Raw genomic sequence first — 19,135 nt, 5'->3', positions numbered from 1 at the left:
TTAAGTCGCAGCGGCAGTGGAAGCAGCAGGCTCGCCTCCAGCTTTCTCTTCCCTCTCAGTGTCCCGCCCTCCTCTGATGTAATTTCCTGTTTCCGTGAGGGTGGGACACTGAAAGGGAAGGGAAGGCTGGAGGTGAGCCTGCTGCTTTCACTGCCGCTGCGACTTGAGGTAAAATAAGTTTTAAACGCTGGGCGGCAGGAAGGAAAGGAGGGCTGTTGTGGGAGAAGAGGGCGGGCAGGTCGGGCTGGGGTTGGAACTGGAACTTCTGATGTGTTCTGGTTGGGTGACGGGTCCCAAAATATTGGGGGAGCTCGAGCACCAACAGAGTTGGCGCCTATGTCAAACATTGCTGTTCACATGGCCAACAGGAAGACGCTGGACTGGGGAGCTAGAACTGCTTGCTAGCCAAGTTTTAAAATGCCTGCATATATTACCAGAATACTGCAAATACTATTCTGTTTAATATGTTGCTTCCCCCACTGTGTTGTTGTGTTGTCCTTGCTTCCTCCACTGTGGTGTTGTGCTGTACATTATTTAGATTTTTTTTGGCACTTCTGGAGTGGTATTCAGTGTACATATTATCAGTAAAATAAATAATTGAGGGTGGCAGCTGTAGGCTGTGCACCAGAGAGACTTTAAAGGGATCCTTCCTTGCTGTGTTCAGAAATGCCCTTACTGTACCTTTACTGTTGATGTAGGAGTTACCCCCCCCCCCCCACACTAAGAATTTTTAACTTACCTCATCCCACCCCACTACCTTAGTCCCACCCATCTGAACCTCCCCAAACAGTTGACTCATTGACTGCCTATGATGGATTGGAGGATGAAAGTGGAGGTCAGCATGAGGAGGAAGAAAATGAAGAAACTTTTGTGCAAATTTTCATGGAGAAAAGAGGATTTGGAAGGGATATTTTAAAGAATTCTATAATAGGACACTTTGCATATTTTCAAAGCACTTAGCCTCCCAAAGTTCCATAGATACCTATGGAACTTAGCCTCCCAAAGTGCTTTGAAAATATGCCTCTTTATATTTAGGTACCTGCTAGGTACCTTTATAGATTCAACTCCTATCAGGTGCCTAAATATAGGTGCTGTGTTATAGAATTGCCTTTTATGTGTTTGTGTGTGTGGGAGAGGTAGAAGTGATAGGATCCCTGACCACTTTTATGCTGTTGTGGAGAGCTGGAAGGTCAGGTAGTGGGGTTGCCGAGCCTCTTTTGTGCTGTTGTGGGGAGATGGAAAGTCAGGTGGTTGGGTTGCTGAGCCCATTTTGTGGTGTGGTGGTATGTTTTGCTAGGGTATATTTTCTGCCTATGGATTTGTAACAGTCCAACTTGTTCTGTTTTCTCAGTAGGAGGTGTATCGATGTTCTAGGGAAGTGTGTGAGGGGAAGGGGAGAGGGATAGTGTGCACTGCCCTTGGGGATGTGAGTGGGGGCACCATGAGACAAACATCCTTTGGTGCTAGCTCATTTCAGTGAAAAAATCTTCACTGTTCAATAAACTGGGTTCCTATCCAATCTATTTTTCGAGATAACCATAATGAACATATATGAGATTTATATATGCAAATGAATGTGATAATGTGTCACAGCCCACATTGTGCCCCCCCCCCCCAAATGGAACAGTCAAACTACGCCTATGAGTCCACTCCTCAACACCCCTCTCGGGGTCATGGTTCCTCGTGGTCGAAGCAGATTCTGTCTCAGTCCTCCCATGAGGAGTTCTGGATGACACCGATGACAGGTGCATGGGTGTCAGATAAAGATCCCCGATGCTTCTTGGAGCAGAAGTCCTATGGAATACTATCTGACTCCTCACCTCCATAGGAACGAAGGCCGTCTCCATCTACTAGACCTTTCCTTCTCTTCTTTTGACGAGGTTATGGCGGCTGCCATTCCGCTTCTTTTATGGGTGTAGGATCGGCCCAGATCTCACCTCTTCAAGCTGCTGGGCTACGAGTCTCCTCCTCATATCATTCTGATCAACTGTTTAGTATGACTAAGGGCAAGAAGATTGTAAGCAATCTTATTTGGTGCTTACTACAGGGAAGAGACGTCAGGGACAGGAGGATTGGTGTAATGAACTATAAGGACATCATCTGCGTAAAAGTAAGCAGAGAAGCCTAGAGCTTGAATTAGTGAGGCAAGGGAGACTCAGAAAGATGTTGAATAATAGGGGAGTGGGTAAGGGCTGACACCTGAGGGACACCATAGGAAAGGATCAAGTCACGTGAGGCAGAGGCAGCAGTGACTACTGAGAAGATTCTATCAGTAAAGATGCAAGCCAATCATCTACTGGGGGAACAGACACCATTTTGGATGATAACGCTGACCCTGGGAAGGGATAGAGGATGATTGCTGCCACTGGGGAACCCCAGACCTACTACTACAGACCCCTGGTAGATCCCGGAGAGAGGTGGTGGGAAAAATGTAGGGTTCTGCAGGAGTGTGTGTGTGTGTGGGGGGGGGGGGGGGGGAGAGTCTCTCAGAGGGGCAGGTTTTTCTGTCAGGGCGGGGTTGTATCGGGGTTTAGGACTCTGAGAAGTTGTTGGGGAGTTTGGGAATGTGATGGGGAAAGTGGAGGGGTTTGATTCTGTGACTGGGGGAATTGGATTGTAGGGGGGAGCTGGGGGGATGGAATTGTGACTGGGGAGATTGAATTGGGGGGACACTAGGCTATGGGACTTTGACTGGGTAGGGGTTCGGAATTGGGGGGGGGTGCCCTGCTGCAGCAATTCTTTTTTATTTGTTTTCAGTGGGCTCACACCATGTTACATGCAGTGTCTGATAGTTCAGATGCCATACGGTAAGTGTCTACCCTGTGTGTTAAATGCAGGGCAGATGCTGGACATGCGTATTTTCTGCATTTGTCTTTTGAGTAAGAACAAAATGGGTTTCCTTTATTTCAGGAAGCCATTTTAAAACTGCATCAGAAGCTCTTCAGAAGACTGACGAGTCCAATGTTATTGGTTCAGGACACAATCATGTGATTAGTGCACATCAATGGGAACATCAGGAAGCAGTATTTTATGCTACCTTTAAAAAATATCTTGACGCAAGGAATGCTGAGCCTACAGAAGAGAAGAAGCCCAGGTAAAACCCAAGACTTGTGATAAGTGTTATTTACGAATTTGGGAGACTCAACCCTTCTGACATAATTATTGTGCTAGCTGTTTGTAAGCCATTTTGAGGGTAATTTTATAAGGGAGTACGTACTTTCAGTTGTAAAGTATGTGCCCACTTTGGTGGTATTTTAACAATTGCTTGCAGATGTGGCCATATACTCCCTGAAATGACCTCTTAAAAAATAACAACATGCACAAAATTGCATTCTTTGACATGAGGGTGTGTACTTGGCCAATGGGCATGCAAAGGGTAGAGTGTTTACTTGGAAAATATTGGCAGAGACATTTACACCAGCTCTAGGGCTCATGTTAATGTCCACTTTCTAGAGCTGGTGTAAATGTCCATATTGATGTTTGTTAATGTAAGCACATAAATAACTATATTTTATTATCTACATGCATACTTACATGCTTTGCCCAGATTCCACCCAAACTTTGCTGAGAAAAATAAAAAGAGAAAGGAAAGGATTCAGCTTGAGAATAGTTTTTTATTTTAGCCTATGACCAGCTAGGAATTTTGAATCACCTTTGTGTAGTCATGAGAAGCTGGTGAAGGTGGGATAGGGAGAAAAAGTAGAGAGACAACAAAGGAAAAGGAGAACTGATATAATAAAAATGTGTGCTAAAAAAGTAAATCCTGTTCAGCATATACCTTAGTATGAAATTAGGAACTTGATTTCTGGTGTTTTTTTTCTCCTTATATTTTATTTTGCTTTTTCTTTCTATCACATAGTGAAGCAGTGTTTTACTTTCTCCTGCCTGGTAAAATTTTGCAGATGGGAAGTGATGGAAAATCTCTGACAGGTAAGCAGCACCTCTAAATCTCCAGTTGCATTATTTCAGTATGGTAAATATCATAGTTTCTTATTTTAATGGTTCAACCATTCCTCTAGGTCTTCAAGCATGATTCTAGCTGAAAGTTTGCACATTGTTCCACAACATGTGTTCATTCAACCACATGTAGAGGAAGTATTCTGGGGTTGTGCTTTAGTTGCTGGAAATAAAATAAGACACATACATTATTTTCAGTGGGAAAAGGCACCTGCAGAAAAAGCAGGTCCTTTATATCTATGGCAAGTTTCAGAGAGGAAATCCTTTTGCATATTTCTGCTTTGAAACTTTGGGAAGAGTTCATGGGTAAAACATATCTGCAGACTTTGTCCCAAAGGGAGTAATTTTGGGGCCCTTTTACTAAGCAGCGGTAAGCCCAATGCGGGCTTTTCACATGCCAGTTTGGAGCTACCGCTGGCCTAACGTGTAACAATTTTTTAGTGCGGCTGTTACCTGGCGTTAATCGGGCAGTGCCACACGCTACCCGGTAGCGCGGGAGCCCTTACCTCCACCTCAGTGGGTAGCAGTAAGTGCTCCCCTCCACATGGCCATGCATTAAGAGCAATCTTACCTCATGGCCATGCTTTTTTTAAACTTTTTTCCCCACTGAGGTAAAAAGGGCCTCAGCGCACATCAAAAACGGCCTCTGCCGCTAGTGCAGGGCACTTAGGTTCAGAGGGTTAAAAAGCTCCTAGTTTTAGTCTATTGTTTAAAAATACTAGCAGTAAACTGGCAGAAATCATAGATTAAAACCATGGATGATGTAAATATATGCAAGTACAACCTGTACACCCGTGCATGTACATGTATTGCGACTCCACCCAAACTCCATACATGAACATGCCTATACATGCATTTTCCCTGAAATTCTATAAATGGTGCTTAAAATTGCACGCAAACACAATTTAGTTGATTAACAAGCAAGTTAGGGCCAATAATTTGATGCTAATAATTATCGGCACTAATTGGCCTTAATTGAAATTTATAGGATATTGATTTTACATGTGTAAATCACCTTGGGCACTGAGCAGAGGTGATTGACTAATTTATGCATTTACTTACATTGATCAATAGAGGTCAATCTGAACTTGACATCTTATCCTGTTTTGTAGGTATGCCCAATGCCATTGGAGTGCACTGGAATGACAGGCACAATCTTTACCAGTACTTACTGGTCAGACCCCACAAGGAAAAATCAGGTAATTTCATCCCTGTCAAAGATTGGTTGCTTAGGTTTGAAGGGCAAGCAGACTTTGTTTTTAGTCTATTTTATAAAGACATGAAAGTGCCTATTTTTCTTTACAAATACTAGGACTGCACCTGGAATGCTCTCAGAGATCAATTATCAAATCATATTATTCAAACAGATATCCAGGTTGCAATGTTTTACATCAAGAAGCAGGAAGGGAAGATTCATACGTCCAGTTTCAGGAAGCAGTCTTAATGTGGAAGTGGGCCATCTCCCAAGTGATGTCACTCAGAGCTATATATTTGGCAGGAAAGACAACTGTCTGGCAGACAAACTGAGTCAGATTATGCAACCTTACAAATGGTCATTGGACAGGGGCATGGCCCAGAAGATCTTTTGAGAGTGGGGCACTTCTTGATAGATATTTTTCCCATTCAGTACATCAAGAAAGTCCCTCAGTTCTGCTCCAGACTGGGATTGCATGGCAGACTAGCAGATGTCTTTCTCAAATCATTGAAGGGAAGGTCTTATGTATATGTATCCTCCATTACCCTTTCAGTGTTAGTTTTTCATCCAAATAAATGCCCAGATAACATATCAGTTTTATAGGTATATTGATATCATTATCCATCAAAATAAAATCAGGAAACTTTCCCACTCTCCACCAACACTTTCATACTATTCCTATATTTCATGAGGTAGTATGAACACCTCATTCTCCGAGGACAAGCAGGCTGCTTGTTCTCACTGATGGGTGACGTCCACGGCAGCCCCTCCAATCGGAACACTTTCCTAGCAAAGGCCTTTGCTAGTCCTCGCGCCCTGATGCGCACCGCGCATGCGCAGCCGTCTTCCCGCCCGAACCGGCTCGTGTTCGTCAGTCTTCTTTTGTCCGCGCTCGGTACGGTCGTGTTACGCCGTTCGCGCCCCTTAAGTTGACCTCGCGCGTCTTTTTTGGACTTTTCGCTAGTAAAATTGGACTTTTCGCTAGTAAAAAAAAAAAAAAAAAAAAAAAAGGGAAAAAGGATTTCGGAAGAAGGCCTTTTCGGTCTTTTTCCCCTTCCTGTATTTCCAGTTTTTGCCCCGTTAAGTTTCTTTTCGTTTTCGGGATAGGCCCTTTTCAGGTCTCGGGTCGAATTTTTTCTCCCCCTCTTTTTGGTGCCTTACCGCAATTACGAGTTTTGATTTCGCCGGCGTGATTTTTCCGCCCATGTCATCGAAGTCTCCTAGCGGCTTCAAGAAGTGCACCCAGTGCGCCCAGGTAATCTCGCTCACTGACAGGCACGCGTCGTGTCTTCAGTGTCTGAGGGCTGGGCACCGCCCGCAGGCCTGTAGTCTTTGCGTCCTTTTACAGAAAATGACTCAGGTAGCGAGATTGGCCCAGTGGAACGTTTTGTTCTTGGGCTCTTCGTCGGCATCGGCACCGGGAGTATCGAGTGCGTCGACGTCGTCAGCGTCAAGACCTCCGTCCTCGGCCGCGACTGCATCGAGTGCATCGAGGCATCAACCCTCTGCATCGGGGCCGAGACATCGGAAGACTGTGTCGGCGTCGGTGGTACCGGTACCTCCACTTCTGCTGATGTCGTCGGACGGTGGTGGTTCGACTGGAGTGCAGGTGAGGGCTGTCCATTCCCCTGCTGGTGGCGGTGAGCCTTCGGGTGGGTCTCCCCCTACCCTGAGGGCTCCTGCGGTACAGCCCTCCCGAGACCGACCTTCTTCGGCCTCGGCCCCGAGGAAGCGACGGCTGGATTCTACGTCCTCCTCATCGGTACCGGGAAGCTCCGGTGACATGCTTCGTTTGAAAAAGTCAAAGAAGCATCGACACCGGTCTCCTTCCCGTATCGGTACCGAGAGCTCTGGGTCGCCGAGGGAGTCGGCACCCAGTAGGCATCGGCACCGAGAGGACCGCTCACCCTCTGTTCAGGAGGTGTCGATGCGCTCCACTTTGGACAGCCCGGAACAGCCTCCACGCCCGGAACAGACTCTGACATCGACACCTGCATCGGCTTCCATGTCTTTCTCCACAGCCGCTCTGCACGAGAGTCTCTGGGCCGTTCTCCCAGAGATCCTGGGAGAGCTGTTGCGCCCTTCCCCTCTGGTACCGGGGGTGCTTGCGCCACCGGTACCGTTGAGTGAGGCGCCGGCTGGCCCCTTGCCCGGGGTGAGGTCTCCAACATCGGTGCCGCTTGCGGTACCGACTGCGGTCGCCTCCCAGGAAGGCTCCCCGATGACATCGGCGGAGGGAGCTTCGCCGGCGCGGGCGAGGGAGTCTACCTCTCGACGCCCACACCGTGGCCGTGGTTCCAAGGAGTCGAGCCGGGCACTGCTTCAGACACAGGTCCGTGAGCTTGTGTCTGATACCGATGGTGAGGCTTCGTGGGAGGAGGAGGACATCAGATATTTCTCTGACGAGGAGTCTGATGGCCTTCCTTCGGATCCCACTCCCTCCCCTGAAAGGCAGCTTTCTCCTCCCGAGAGTCTGTCTTTCGCGGCCTTTGTCCAGGAGATGTCTACGGCCATCCCCTTCCCGGTGGTTGTGGAGGATGAGCCCAGGGCTGAAATGTTTGAGCTCCTGGACTATCCTTCTCCACCTAAGGAAGCGTCCACAGTACCCATGCATCATGTCCTAAAACAGACATTGCTGGCGAACTGGACCAAGCCATTAAGTAATCCCCACATTCCCAAGAAGATCGAGTCCCAGTACCGGATCCATGGGGACCCAGAGCTGATGCGCACTCAGTTGCCTCACGACTCTGGAGTTGTGGATTTGGCCCTAAAGAAGGCTAAGAGTTCTAGGGAGCATGCTTCTGCGCCCCTGGGCAAGGACTCCTCCTTTGGGAGGAAGGCCTACCATTCTTCTATGCTCATGGCCAAAATCCAGTCTTACCAGCTCTACATGAGCATACACATGCGGAACAATGTGCGGCAGTTGGCGGGCTTGGTGGACAAGCTCCCCCCTGAGCAAGCCAAGCCATTTCAGGAGGTGGTCAGGCAGCTGAAGGCGTGCAGAAAATTCCTGGCCAGAGGGGTGTATGACACCTTTGATGTTGTGTCCAGGGCCGCTGCTCAAGGTGTGGTGATGCGCAGACTCTCATGGCTGCGTGCCTCCGACCTGGAGAATAGGATCCAGCAGCGGATTGCGGACTCGCCTTGCCGTGTGGATAATATTTTTGGAGAGAAAGTCGAACAGGTGGTAGAGCAGCTCCACCAGCGGAATACCGCATTCGACAAGTTCTCCCGCCGGCAGCCTTCAGCTTCTACCTCTACAGGTAGATGATTTTTTGGGGGAAGGAAGACTGTTCCCTACTCTTCTGGTAAGCGTAGGTACAATCCTCCTTCTCGACAGCCTGCGGCCCAGGCTAAGCCCCAGCGCGCTCGCTCTCGTCAGCAGCGTGCGCCTCAGCAAGGTCCCTCGGCTCCCCAGCAAAAGCAAGGCACGAGCTTTTGACTGGCTCCAGCAGAGCATAGCCGACAACCAAGTGTCAGTGCCGGGCGACCTGCCGGTCGGAGGGAGGTTGAAAGTTTTTCACCAAAGGTGGCCTCTCATAACCTCCGATCAGTGGGTTCTTCAAATAGTCCGGCAAGGATACACCCTCAATTTGGCCTCAAAACCTCCAAATTGTCCACCGGGAGCTCAGTCTTACAGCTTCCAACACAAGCAGGTACTTGCAGAGGAACTCTCTGCCCTTCTCAGCGCCAATGCGGTCGAGCCCGTGCCATCCGGGCAGGAAGGGCTGGGATTCTATTCCAGGTACTTCCTTGTGGAAAAGAAAACAGGGGGGATGCGTCCCATCCTAGACCTAAGGGCCCTGAACAAATATCTGGTCAAAGAAAAGTTCAGGATGCTTTCCCTGGGCACCCTTCTCCCCATGATTCAGGAAAACGATTGGCTATGCTCTCTGGACTTGAAGGACACCTACACACACATCCCGATACTGCCAGCTCACAGACAGTATCTGCGATTTCAGCTGGGCATACGTCACTTCCAGTACTGTGTGCTACCCTTTGGGCTCGCCTCTGCGCCCAGAGTGTTCACGAAGTGCTTGGCTGTAGTAGCGGCGGCACTTCGCAGGCTGGGGGTACACGTGTTCCCATATCTCGACGATTGGCTGGTGAAGAACACATCCGAGGCAGGAGCTCTACAGTCCATGCAGATGACTATTCGCCTCCTGGAGTTACTGGGGTTTGTGATAAATTATCCAAAGTCCCATCTTCTCCCAGTGCAGAAACTCGAATTCATAGGAGCTCTGCTGGATTCTCGGACGGCTCGTGCCTATCTCCCAGAGGCGAGAGCCAACAACTTGTTGTCCCTCGTCTCGCGGGTGCGAGCGTCCCAGCAGATCACAGCTCGGCAGATGTTGAGATTGCTGGGCCACATGGCCTCCATAGTTCATGTGACTCCCATGGCCCGCCTTCACATGAGATCTGCTCAATGGACCCTAGCTTCCCAGTGGTTTCAGGCTGCTGGGGATCTAGAAGACGTGATCCACCTGTCCACGAGTTTTCTCAGCTCCCTGTATTGGTGGATGATTTGGTCCAATTTGACTCTGGGACGTCCTTTCCAAATTCCTCAGCCACAAAAAGTGCTGACTCCTGGGGTGGGGAGCTCATGTCGATGGGCTTCACACCTAAGGAAGCTGGTCCCTCCAGGAACGCGATCTGCAGATCAATCTCCTGGAGTTATGAGCGGTCTGGAACGCTCTGAAGGCTTTCAGAGATCGGCTGTCCCACCAAATTATCCAAATTCAGACAGACAACCAGGTTGCCATGTATTACATCAACAAGCAGGGGGGCACCGGATCTCGCCCCCTGTGTCAGGAAGCCGTCAGCATTTGGCTCTGGGCTCGCCGTCACGGCATGGTGCTCCAAGCCACATATCTGGCAGGCGTAAACAACAGTCTGGCCGACAGGTTGAGCAGGATTATGCAACCTCACGAGTGGTCGCTCAATTCCCGTGTAGTGCGACAGATCTTCCAGGTGTGGGGCACCCCCTTGGTAGATCTCTTTGCATCTCGAGCCAACCACAAAGTCCCTCAGTTCTGTTCCAGGCTTCAGGCCCACGGCAGACTGGCATCGGATGCCTTCCTCCTGGACTGGGGGGAGGGTCTGCTGTATGCTTATCCTCCCATACCTCTGGTGGGGAAGACTTTGTTGAAACTCAAGCAAGACCGAGGCACCATGATTCTGATTGCTCCTTTTTGGCCGCGTGAGATCTGGTTCCCTCTTCTTCTGGAGTTGTCCTCCGAAGAACCGTGGAGATTGGAGTGTTTTCCGACCCTCATCACACAGGACGAAGGGGCGCTTCTGCATCCCAACCTCCGGTCTCTGGCTCTCACGGCCTGGATGTTGAGAGCGTAGACTTTGCCTCTTTGGGTCTGTCAGAGGGTGTCTCCCGCATCTTGCTTGCTTCCAGGAAAGATTCCACTAAGAGGAGTTACTTCTTTCTATGGAGGAGGTTTGCCGTCTGGTGTGACAGCAAGGCCCTAGATCCTCGCTCTTGTCCTACACAGACCCTGCTTGAATACCTTCTGCACTTGTCTGAGTCTGGTCTCAAGACCAACTCTGTAAGGGTTCACCTTAGTGCAATCAGTGCATACCATTACCGTGTGGAAGGTAAGCCGATCTCAAGACAGCCTTTAGTTGTTCGCTTCATGAGAGGTTTGCTTTTGTCAAAGCCCCCTGTCAAGCCTCCTACAGTGTCATGGGATCTCAATGTCGTTCTCACCCAGCTGATGAAACCTCCTTTTGAGCCACTGAACTCCTGCCATCTGAAGTACTTGACCTGGAAGGTCATTTTCTTGGTGGCAGTTACTTCAGCTCGTAGAGTCAGTGAGCTTCAGGCCCTGGTAGCCCAGGCCCCTTACACCAAATTTCATCATAACAGAGTAGTCCTCCGCACTCACCCTAAGTTCTTGCCAAAGGTTGTGTCGGAGTTCCATCTGAACCAGTCAATTGTCTTGCCAGCATTCTTTCCCCGTCCTCATTCCTGCCCTGCTGAACGTCAGCTGCACACATTGGACTGCAAGAGAGCATTGGCCTTCTACCTGGAGCGGACATAGCCCAACAGACAGTCCGCCCAATTGTTTGTTTCTTTTGATCCCAACAGGAGGGGAGTGGCTGTGGGGAAACGCACCATTTCCAATTGGCTAGCAGATTGCATTTCCTTCACTTACGCCCAGGCTGGGCTGGCTCTTGAGGGTCATGTCACGGCTCATAATGTTAGAGCCATGGCAGCGTCGGTAGCCGACTTGAAGTCAGCCACTATCAAACATATAAACGGCGAGTGACCGTACTCACTCGCAAATGCGCAGTAGAGACCTTCTCTGCCCCGCCCCCACGTCAATACTTGATGACGGGGGGCGGAACACAGAGGGTCTGTACTGCGCATTGCTGAGGGAGGGACACCGCCGTTTAACGCTCCCCCCACCCGAGTCGCCGCCGCCACCCACCTTCTACCCGGTCGGGCCCTTGCTCCACTATTGAAACAGCGAGGGTCCGGGAACGCAACACTGAGCTCTGCTGAGCTGCCGACATCACACTTCCTTCTTCTTCTCTGCCTCTGTCCCGCCCTCAACGACGTTACGTCACACGAGGGCGGGACAGGCAGAGAAGAAGAACGAAGGCCGACGTCGGCAGCTCAGCAGAGCTCAGTGCTGCGTTCCCGGACCCTCGCTGTTTCAATAGCGGAGCGAGGGCCCGGCCGGGTGGAAGGTGGGTGGTGACGGCTCGGTGGGGGGGCGCGAACTCGGAAGGGGAGGGGCAGCGGCGAACTCGGCGGTGGGGGCGGGCCTTTCAACCCCCCCTTCCTATAATAGCCCGTTTTTACGGGCTCAAAGTCTAGTTGAAGAGATTTGCAAAGCTGTGACGTGGTCATCTGTCCACACATTCACATCTCATTACTGCCTGCAGCAGGATACCCGACGCGACAGTCGGTTCGGGCAGTCAGTGCTTCAGAATCTGTTCGGGGTTTAGAATCCAACTCCACCCCCCTAGGCCCATGTTTATTCTGTTCCAGGCTGCACTCTCAGTTAGTTGGATAAATTGTTAGGTCAATCTCAGTTATGTCCTCGCCGTTGCGAGGCCCAATTGACCATGGTTGTTTTTTTGAGTGAGCCTGGGGGCTAGGGATGCCCCATCAGTGAGAACAAGCAGCCTGCTTGTCCTCGGAGAAAGCGAATGCTACATACCTGTAGAAGGTATTCTCCGAGGACAGCAGGCTGATTGTTCTCACAAACCCGCCCGCCTCCCCTTTGGAGTTGTGTCTTCCCTTGCCTTTGTTTTGCTACATATGGGACTGACGAACACGAGCCGGTTCGGGCGGGAAGACGGCCGCGCATGCGCGGTGCGCATCGGCGCGCGAGGACTAGCAAAGGCCTTTGCTAGGAAAGTGTTCCGATTGGAGGAGCTGCCGTGGACGTCACCCATCAGTGAGAACAATCAGCCTGCTGTCCTCGGAGAATAACTTCTACAGGTATGTAGCATTCGCTTTAATCAGGACCCACATAGTAAGAATCACAGCTCCTAAATAAAATTAAAGCTCACGTAAATTAAACTTTTAAAATTTTAGAGTACTGTGTGCAGTTCTGGAGACCGCACCTATGGAAAGATATAAACAGGATAGAGTTGATCCAGAGGGTGGCTACAAAATTAGTAAGCGATCTTGAACACAAAAAATATAGGGACAGGCTTATGAACCTCAATGCTGGAAGAAAGGAGGAAGAGAGGAGATATGATAGAGACGTTTAAATATCTCTAGGGCATTAATGTACAGGAAGTGAGTGGAATGAGGGGGCATACGATGAAGTTAAGAGGGAATAGGCTTAAGAGTAATCTTAAGAAAGTATTATTTCACAGAAAGGGTGATGGAAGCGTGGAATGGCCTCCTGGTGGAGGTTGTGGAGTTGAGGACTGTGTCAGAATTTAAGAAGACATGGGATAAGCACGTGGGGTTTCTTAGAAAAAGGAAGATTTAGGGGTTTCAGAGAATGGGCAGACTGGGTGGGCCATTTGACCTTTATCTTCTGTCATGTTTCTTTGTTTCTAAACACCTAAATATAAGAATGCCATTCATTAACCTAGACTTTGGCCCATAGATTAGGAGGCTAATTCTGAAAATCAGTGTCATGCATCTAACCTTTTTCTCCACATCCTTACTCCATCCCCTATAGTCACTCACATTTTGGTCACTTCATAAACTTAGGAATCTTACATTTAGATGTGCAGCCCTGATCATTAAAGGGACTGATTTTGGTGCCTGACTCCCAAAGTTAAGTGCCTAGTTCAGGGCCGTGCCTAGGGTCTCTGGTGCCCCCCTGCAGACTATCAGTTGGCGCCCCTACCCCCCGTGAAAATGATCACACCCCCCCCCCCCCCCCCCCCCCCCCGGTGAAAATGATCGCTCACCACTTGCCACACTGACAGGAATTGTCAGCAATATTCTTAGAAACAAATTGCTATACATTGCAAAATAAGATAGCAGATGTAAATTCTCAAAGTGGACATATTCCAAACGCTATTTAGACAAAAATTAAACTGAACCCCCAAGATGCCAGACTCTGCATACAATGCAACGCCACAGAAACAGAAAATGTCCCCTAGTACTGTGCAAAATATAAAGACTGCAGATGTAAATTTGAAAAAAACTAACAAGAACCAATCACCACTTTACAAATTAACAAATAGAAATAAAACAAATATAGAAAATAAAATAATACCATTTTAATGGACTAATACATTTAGCTTTCAGAGGCCAAAACATCCTTCCTCAGGTCAATACAGTATAGTGCTGTTACAGTATCCTATCCTGACCTGAGGAAGGGGGTTTTGTTCTCCGAAAGTTAGTCAAAATGTATTAAAATTAGTCCAATAAAAAGATTACCTATTATAAACATTTATTAACACAGCTACAATACTACTATATCCTAAAGCAAAAAAATAAAAGTAAATATTTTATTTACAGTTTGTTGTCTCTGGTTTCTGCTTTCCTCATCTTCTTTTCACTGTCTTCCTTCCTTCCATCCAGCATCTGTCTTTGTTCTCTCTCTGCCATCCAGTGTCTGCCCTCTCTGCTGTCCCCTTCATCCAATGTCTGCCCTCTCTCCCTGCACCTTCCATCTACATCTGCCCTCTATCTCTGCCCCTTCCATCCACCATCTGCCCCTGTCTGCCCTCTCTCTCTCCCCCTTCCATTCACTGTCTGCCCTTTCTATCGCTTCCATCCACTGTCTGCCCTTTCTCTCTGTCCGCTCAATCCACCATTTGCCCTCCCTCTCCCATCCATCTAGGGTCTGCCCTCCCTCTCACTCCCCCTTCCATCTAGGATCTGTCCCCTCTCTCTGCCCCTTTTTTTCAGCCCCCAGTTCCAGCCCCACTATCCCACCAGTCCCCAGTTTCAGCCCTAGCCCTTTTCTCCCACCAGTCTTGAGCTTCGGCCCCCAGCCACTTCTCCCTGTCCCCTTTTCAGCCCCCAGTTTCAAACCCAGCCCTTTTCTCTCACTAGTCCCGAGCTTCAGCCCCAGCCACTTCTCCCTGTCTTCTTTTCAGCCCCCAGTCCCCACAGTTTCAGCTCTTGTCCCTTTTCAGCCCCCAGTCCCAGTACTAGCCCCCTTATCCCACCTACCCTCCTTTTCAGCCCCCAGTTCCAGCTCCCTTCATCCACATGCCTTGCATTAGGGCCTCCCCTTTCAGCCCCAGACCCCATCTGGGCTCCCCTCCCCATCCCCTTCTCCCATCTGGGCACCCCATCCCCTTCTCCCATCTGGGCACCCCATCCCCTTCTCCCATCTGGCCACCCCAACCCCTTCTCCCATCTGGCCACCCCACCCCATCCCCTTCTGTCATCTGGGCACCCCACCCCATCCCCTCCTGTCATCTGGGCACCCCACCCCATCCCCTTCTGTCATCTGGGCTCCCCTCCCCATCCCCTTCTGTCATCTGGGCACCCCACCCCATCCCCTTCTGTCATCTGGGCTCCCCACCCCATCCCCTTCTGCCATCTGGGCTCCCCTCCCCTTCTGTCATCTGGGCTCCCATCCCCTTCTGTCATCTAGGCTCCCCTCCCCATCTGTCATCTGGGCACCCCATCCCATCCCCTTCTGTCATCTGGGCTCCCCTCCCCATCCCCTTCTCCCATCTGGGCACCCCATCCCCTTCTCCCATCTGGGCTCCCCACCCCATCCCCTTCTGTCATCTGGGCACCCCATCCCCTTCTGTCATCTGGGCACCCCACCCCATCCCCTTCTGCCATCTGGGCTCCCCTCCCCATCCCCTTCTGTCATCTGGGCTCCCCTCCCCATCCCCTTCTGTCATCTGGGCTCCCCTCCCCATCCCCTTCTGCCATCTGGGCTCCCCTCCCCATCCCCTTCTGTCATCTGGGCACCCCATCCCCTTCTGCCATCTGGGCTCCCCTCCCCATCCCCTTCTGTCATCTGGGCACCCCTGATCCGACCCGACTACCAGCTCCGTCGAGATGACAGCGGGGGGGGGGGGGGGGGGGGTGCTCCGCTCCCGCTGCTCCCACCCTACCTTCTTTTAAAAAATAAATCAGTAAAGCGGCGTGGCAGGCAGCGCAGCTTCGCGTCTGCCCTGCTTGTAAAACAAGTAGATCTCCTCGTCGGGCCTTCGCTCACTGGGTCCCGCCCTCCTCTGAGGTAACTTCCTATTTCCTCGAGGGCGGGACCCAGTGAGCGAAGGCCCGACGAGGAGATCTACTTGTTTTACAAGCAGGGCAGACGCGAAGCTGCGCTGCCTGCCACGCCGCTTTACTGATTTCTTTTTTTTTTAAGAAGGTAGGGTGGGAGCAGCGGGAGCAGAGCACCCCCCACCCACTGACACCCGGGGCGGACTGCCCCCACCGCGCTCTTGGTTCCCTCAGTGTCCGCCTTCTTCTGACGTCAGAAGAAGGCGGGACACTGAGGGAACCAATGAGTGCAAGGGAAGGGAGACGTCGGCAGCGCTTTCACCGACGCTGCTGCGACCGAGGTAAAAGATTTAAAGTCCTCGGCGGTGCGGGGCGAGGGTAAGCACCGCGGTGGCGCCCTCCAGAGGTGGGCGCCCCCCTGCGGCGCTTACCTCGCTTACCGCATCGGCACGGCCCTGGCCTAGTCCCTTTGGGAAGCTGGTCCCTATATCTTTAATCTCTTCCATTGATTGTCCTGGATCTCCAGGCTTCTAGAGCACTTTTCTATTTTTTACTGAAATCAGTGGCACCCAGAAGCAATCAGTACAAAATGATTCCATATTCATAATAGTTGGAGAATTGTGGTTTCAAGATATCACCTCACCTGTACTTAAGTGGTTAATGGTTGTTCTTCCAAACAATGTAAACATTTCATGTGAGTTTTACCAAATATCAGGCAAAATAAATTAGTACAACCACAGTATTTAATGACATTGTGAACAATTACATGGAGATCTCAGGGAGAATTTCCCTGTATAAAGGAGTTATTAGACATATTTAAATACTTAGCAGCACAATGACAAATAAATATAGATTTATAGAGTGATTGTTGAAGCCTTAAATATGTTTTTCTACAAGTCAGGAAACATGTTTGAGAGTGTTTTGTTCTGTATGCCATAAACATGGTTATAACATTGAGATCCTTTGTTCTTCTTTTAGACTCTGAACCAAAACCTGAAGTTGTGTGGCCCTGTGCAGCTCCAATTATTTGTTCAGCTGCCAGCTCCTGCACTTCCTACTTGGCTTTGGGTTGTGAAGATGGGACTATTACAATATGGGATATAAAGTATTCAGGTGAGTTCTCATAACCTTGTGGATATTAATTTATTCCAGTATGTAAATGGAAGACTAATTCTCTGAGGACAAGCAGGCTAATATTCTCACAATTGGGTAACACAATCCCGCATTGCCTGGTCCGGAGCTTGTATCAAGCTTTTCAAAGAGCTCTTTGGAGTGCGAGACACGCTGCAGTGCACATATGTGAGTGCCTTCCCACCCGCCACGCGAACGCAGGATTAATAGTCTCTTTTCCGCGGTGAGGAGAGGACGCATTTTTTCTTCTCACAGCTGCCAGTTCGGTTCTTAACAGTGTTTCTTTTGTGCCTTTTTGGGTTTTCTTTTCTTTATTTATGTGCCTCATTTGGATTTTTTCCTTCTTGTTCAATTTTATTGTATTTTTCCTCTTTTTTACCGCAGCTCTGTAGGTTGTATTTAGGCCTGAGCTCCAGTGGAGTTTTTTGCTTCATTTTTCTCTGGTGCTTCATTCTTTCTGGGGCACCATCAAGTCTCCCCTTTTTCCATGGAAAGCCGCTTTGGGTTTGGCAGCATACCCCTTCTAACTGTGTTCTGAGTCTTCAGATTCAAACCAGAACTGAGTTAGAGTGGCTCACAGGGAACTCTTTTTGGTGCCATCCAAGGCCTCGATGTCTGTGGTGTCAGTGTCGATGTTGGCGTTCACCTCGACACCTGCCTCACCATCGGCCTCTGTGTGAGTCCCTGGGACCAACCATTTTCAGCACTAGCCTCATCCTTGTCAGTGCTGAAAATCGGTGCTGATACCGAGAACCACCGTTGGTGCCGAGGGAAGACAGTATGGAGCATCGACGTCAGTATCGAGGATAGTTGGAGTCGAGGATTGACATCAGTACCAAGGATCTTGTTCATATCACGTCGAGGATCGTCGTTGGTCTCCGGTGCCTCTGGGGCACTACATCATTTGTTCCTTGAGGAGTCTCAATGCCAAGAGGCTTCCAAATATTGCTGCTGCATGAGTCTTGGAGTATCAGGGCCCTGCCCCTTGAACTGTTGCCTGACCTTCTTTAGAGTGCATCGGCGTCAAGGATGCTTGCGCTAGCCATGCTTCTCCACTAAGCCCAGTATGGTCAGCCTGTGGTGAGGCTTTGCTGATTCAGCAGTTTGTCTCTACACTGCGACTTCAACTGTTTCAATGTTGCTATAAGCTGGTTTTTTTCATAGAACATAGGTATCGAAGGTACTTGCACCTGCCATGCCCCTTGATATCAGAGCTTCAATCCCTGGACTCTAGGCTGGGTTTCTTCAAATCAGTGTCGAAGGTGCTTGCACCTGCCATGCCTTTTGCATCGGTCAGCCTGTGGTGTGGCTTCTGCCACCAGTGTCACATGCGGCACTGGGGTCGACTGCCATCTGCATTGATCAACATTGATGCAAGCAGGATTTTATGCAACTCGACTTTGGAGCCCAATCCTCGATGCCCCTCTCAGGGTCCTACTACTTCTCGGTCGAGGAGGACTCAGTCTCAGCTTTAAATATAAAACATGCTGACCAAACTAGAGAAATACACTTCAAGAAATATTACAGTTTACAGGCTTACAAACCCACTGTTTTCTCATAGGGAATCCTTTGGAATGCCATCTGCACTCACCCTCCCTCTACGGGCACAGACGTATCCATTGACAAGCCTGTCCTTCCCTTCTTTCTCGAGGACATATCTTTGCCCATTTGGGTTCATGCACAGCATGTCAATGACAAGTACTTGGGAGCCTATATGGAGCACTTTTTGGATGCTAGACTTAGCGGGATTTGTGTTACACTACCCCCAGCCCTGTCTCCCACTTCAACATCATTGTCTTTTGCTGGTTAGTCGCCTAACTTGGGCATCTCTTCACCTATAGGCAACGGATACTCTGGTTGCTTTTGCCACTCGGGCACTGAGCCCATCACCAGATCCCACCTTTGCATCTGTTAAGGTTGTTGATTACATGGTCTTGATCGTCCATACAACACCCATGCCTCATTTTCACATGGGATTTCCTAGTGGACTTTACTTTCTAGTCATCCTGTCCCCATGGCTCTTTTGCTTTCTGTTTTGGAGAACGATTCTGCCCCATTAGTCCCTAGGTCCTTGGCTTTGTGCCCTCCTAATGGTATCTATCTCCCACCTAGGTTGCGCAACTTCCTTGTTGGGCTTCCCCACTCTAGCTGTTTTGTTGGCTTGGAAACAACTTTTTCTGTGACTCTGGGTGACCTTACACGCTCACAATGATTGCAGT

General features: G+C 49.7%; 1 protein-coding gene across 2 annotated transcripts in view; it reads left to right on the top strand.

Annotated features, from left to right (window-relative positions):
• Positions 1–19,135, top strand: part of WDR93 (WD repeat domain 93) — a 132,589-nt gene that overhangs the window by 70,017 nt on the left and 43,437 nt on the right. For both annotated transcript variants that reach the window (XM_030189687.1, XM_030189686.1), the window contains exons 9-12: positions 2,911–3,094; positions 3,860–3,930; positions 5,070–5,156; positions 16,764–16,898. In XM_030189687.1, the coding sequence (XP_030045547.1) occupies positions 2,911–3,094; positions 3,860–3,930; positions 5,070–5,156; positions 16,764–16,898 (477 nt within the window). The remainder of the gene's footprint in view (positions 1–2,910; positions 3,095–3,859; positions 3,931–5,069; positions 5,157–16,763; positions 16,899–19,135) is intronic.

Source organism: Microcaecilia unicolor, chromosome 1, assembly GCF_901765095.1.
Source record: "Microcaecilia unicolor chromosome 1, aMicUni1.1, whole genome shotgun sequence".
In the NCBI taxonomy this organism is placed as follows: Eukaryota; Metazoa; Chordata; class Amphibia; order Gymnophiona; family Siphonopidae; genus Microcaecilia; species Microcaecilia unicolor.
Note: the sequence above shows the minus strand (reverse complement) of the source record. Positions and strands in the feature narration are given on the sequence as shown.